Here is a 3,246-nt window from a genome sequence, read left to right as displayed (position 1 = left end):
TATATATATATAAACACACTACCATACAAAGGTTTATGGTCTATATGTTTTTTTTTTATTGTATATTTATTTATTTACTTTTTTTAAAGAATATTTTTTTTATCAAGGAGGCATTAAACTGATCAAAAGTGACGGCAAAGACTTACATATTGTTCAAAAAATTCAATGTAATGTTCTTTTGAATTTCCTATTCATCATGGAATCCTAAAGAAAAGTATCACAGTTTTCACAAAAATACAAGCAGAACAAACGTTTTCAGTTGTGATAAGATGTATCAAAATGCATAAAAATATATAATATATCAAATGAAAAAAGTTATTTTAAATTGCAAAAATAGTACGGCAAATATTATTTTTACTGTATTTTTATATAAAATAAATGCAGATTTGGTCATCATAAGAGAGAAAATAAAATATTATTTTACTGTATTTTTTATATAAAATTAATTCAGATTTGGTGATCATAAGATAGAGAGAGAGAAAAAGTAAAAAAAAAAAAAAACAACAACTTACCAGCTCCAAATTTGAGAACAGTATATACTAGGGGTGTCCCTTTCATAGTCGAATCGGAATTTTCGGATCTTGCCAATATTCGACTGCTAGTCGAATCATATGTTTTGGGGGTCAAGAGTCAAGTCACACATTTGACAGTCATAATTACGTTAACACACAGGGGAAATGTGTAACGGACGCCTCGCAGATACAAAGGGGGTAAATAATGTTTTATGCTTTGATTAAAAGATAGTTAACATTAAACGTCAGTGAAACCCTAAGAATTTACAATTTTTTTTGCAATAGTGCTCTCATTATAACCTTATGTATATGATAGTAGTTATTAATGTTCTGCATTACTGTTTTGACTGAAGATGACCAGTAGAATGAAGCAGCAGGTTTTTAATCAATGGGATTTAACTAATCATTTATCTCATATAGAATATGCTTCGTTATTTATAGAACATAGCGTTAATATTACGACTAATAGGCTATCTGCACAAAACGGCCCAGAAATGTGTCTGTGCGGTTCTGAATGAACTCCTTTTGTGGACGCGTTCTTCACGCAACAACGTGCAGAAACACGACAACTAAACTCTACAAATTCACAGCGTTTTATTATAATAGTGCTCTCATTATAATGTTATGTATATGGCAGCAGTTAATAATGTTCTGCGTTTCTGTTTTGAGCTGCGCGCACTGAAGATGAAGAATAGAATGAAGCATTTGATAGCAGGTTTTTAATCAATGGGATTTAACTCATCATTTATCTCATATAGAATACGCTTCGTTATTTATACAACATAACGTTAATATTACGACTTATAGGCTATCTGCACAAAATGTGCAGAACGTGTCTGCGCGGCTCTGAATGAACTCCTTTTGTGGACGCGTTCTTCACACAACAACGTGCAGAAACACAGCAACTAAACTAAAACAATTCACAGCGTTTTCTTATAATAGTGCTCTTATTATAATTTTTATGTATATGACAGTCCCAGTCATAGTTATTAATATTATGCATTGTTGTTTGTCCTGCTCGCGCTGCGCGCTGAAGAGATAATCACCGTAGTACTACAATGAAGCGCTTTACTGCAGCGCAACTCAACCAAATGCATCTTATACGATATAAATTAGGGGTGGTTGGATTTATTCACGCACGTTAAACTATTTATTTGAAGCTTCTTTCTTTTCAGATTCTTATTTACAGCATTATTTTAATAGGCTGTATATTAACTTATGCGGAGAAAAACACTATTTCTATGTGAAATCAGACATTTCAGCACCCCTATATAGACAAAATGGCATTATCATAACACCCCGCGAATATTCGACTGTGAGATTGGTAGTCGAATCAGGCTCCTCCAATCGAAGCATCGAATCTTCGACTATTCGGGGTCACCCAGTATATACTATATTATTTATAATGGAATACATTTATAACAGCTCCCTATTTAAAATACTTTGGTGACCAAAGACCAAAATCTTTGCTACCAAAACGTGGTAATTCAATCTGAAATGAGTTTTGTCAATATACCAGAATGTATAGAGTTGATACCATATACTGTCAACTAAATTTGTCAGCTGTTCGACATGAATATTTATTAAAAAACCACAAATACGTCACCATAATAAATCTTTCAGAAAAGATTTGAAGGTAATTGCATATGATAATACGCATATTTTGAAGTCCAATTTAAGCACATTAATAGTAAATATATTACGGAACTTGATCTTAAAACTTTCCCCTTCTATCTAAAAGCACTGGGAACTGCTTTCTCAGACTGGTTACATTATTGATACATATTCAAAATTGAGTGCTGAACCCAGTATTTCAGAGTCAAAAGCAGATTGCTCCTTAAGCTCTTCTTTAAGAAAGCAAGCTATCACCATCAGCACTGGCTAGCAAGAAAGCTATCACCATCAGCAATGGTGCCCCTCAGGGTTGTGTTCTTTCCCCACTGCTCTTCTCTCTCTACATGAATGACTGCACTTCAAAGGACCCCTCTGTCAAGCTCCTGAAGTTCGCGGACGACACTACAGTCATCGGCCTCATCAAGGACGGAGATGAGTCTGCTTACAGACAGGAGGTTAAAGAGCTGGCTGTCTGGTGCAGTCTTAACAACCTGGAGCTTAACACGCTCAAAACTGTGGAGATGATCGTGGACTTCAGGAGAAACCCCCTGCACTCCCCCCACTGACCATCATGAACAGCAATGTGGCTGCAGTGGAGTCATTCTGACGGTTCAGCTACAAAATCAGACATCAAGAGACTACAGCGGACAGTCAAGACTGCTGAGAGGATTATCTGTGACCCCCTGCCCAGCCTCCAAGATCTTTACATCTCCAGACAGATAAGAATCATCCGCTCGGGCTGAATGAGATGAGGGAGTTGAGTGAGGGGGTGTTATATGTTACTCACCTCCACCAGCTTGTTGGCGTGCTCGCGGAAGACCTGCGCATACTCCTTAACCTCTTTCTCGTTACCGCTCTTGGCCGCCTCTATCAGCACCAGCAGAGGCACGTTGGTCTCCAGGAAAGAGTCAGATATGTGGTCCATAACAGCCTTCCTTAGCTAGGAGAAAAGAGACAGAGAGAGCAGGGATCAGCTCATGTCCTACATAAACTGTCCAGCACTTGAACTTGTACTTGGAGCTCTGACTGTAGGGCATTTACAAGCGGCAAACTCCAGGTTTAACACATTTTCTAATGGAGTGCTTAAAGGTGGGGTAAGCAATTTTTCAAAACCGCTTTA

The 3,246-nt window shown here is 37.1% G+C and overlaps 1 protein-coding gene across 1 annotated transcript in view; it reads right to left on the bottom strand.

Annotated features, from left to right (window-relative positions):
- The window catches only part of LOC107689478 (catenin alpha-2-like), a 519,554-nt gene that overhangs the window by 78,035 nt on the left and 438,273 nt on the right, over positions 1-3,246 (bottom strand). Inside the window, exon 9 of the mRNA XM_016487473.1 lies at positions 2,914-3,066. Coding sequence (XP_016342959.1) covers positions 2,914-3,066 — 153 coding nt within the window. The remainder of the gene's footprint in view (positions 1-2,913; positions 3,067-3,246) is intronic.

The sequence above is a fragment of the Sinocyclocheilus anshuiensis genome, unplaced genomic scaffold (genome assembly GCF_001515605.1).
Source record: "Sinocyclocheilus anshuiensis isolate Anshui unplaced genomic scaffold, SAMN03320099.WGS_v1.1 scaffold1215, whole genome shotgun sequence".
Classification (NCBI taxonomy): domain Eukaryota; kingdom Metazoa; phylum Chordata; class Actinopteri; order Cypriniformes; family Cyprinidae; genus Sinocyclocheilus; species Sinocyclocheilus anshuiensis.
The sequence above is the reverse complement of the archived record's forward strand: the minus strand, read 5'-3'. Positions and strand labels throughout refer to the sequence as shown.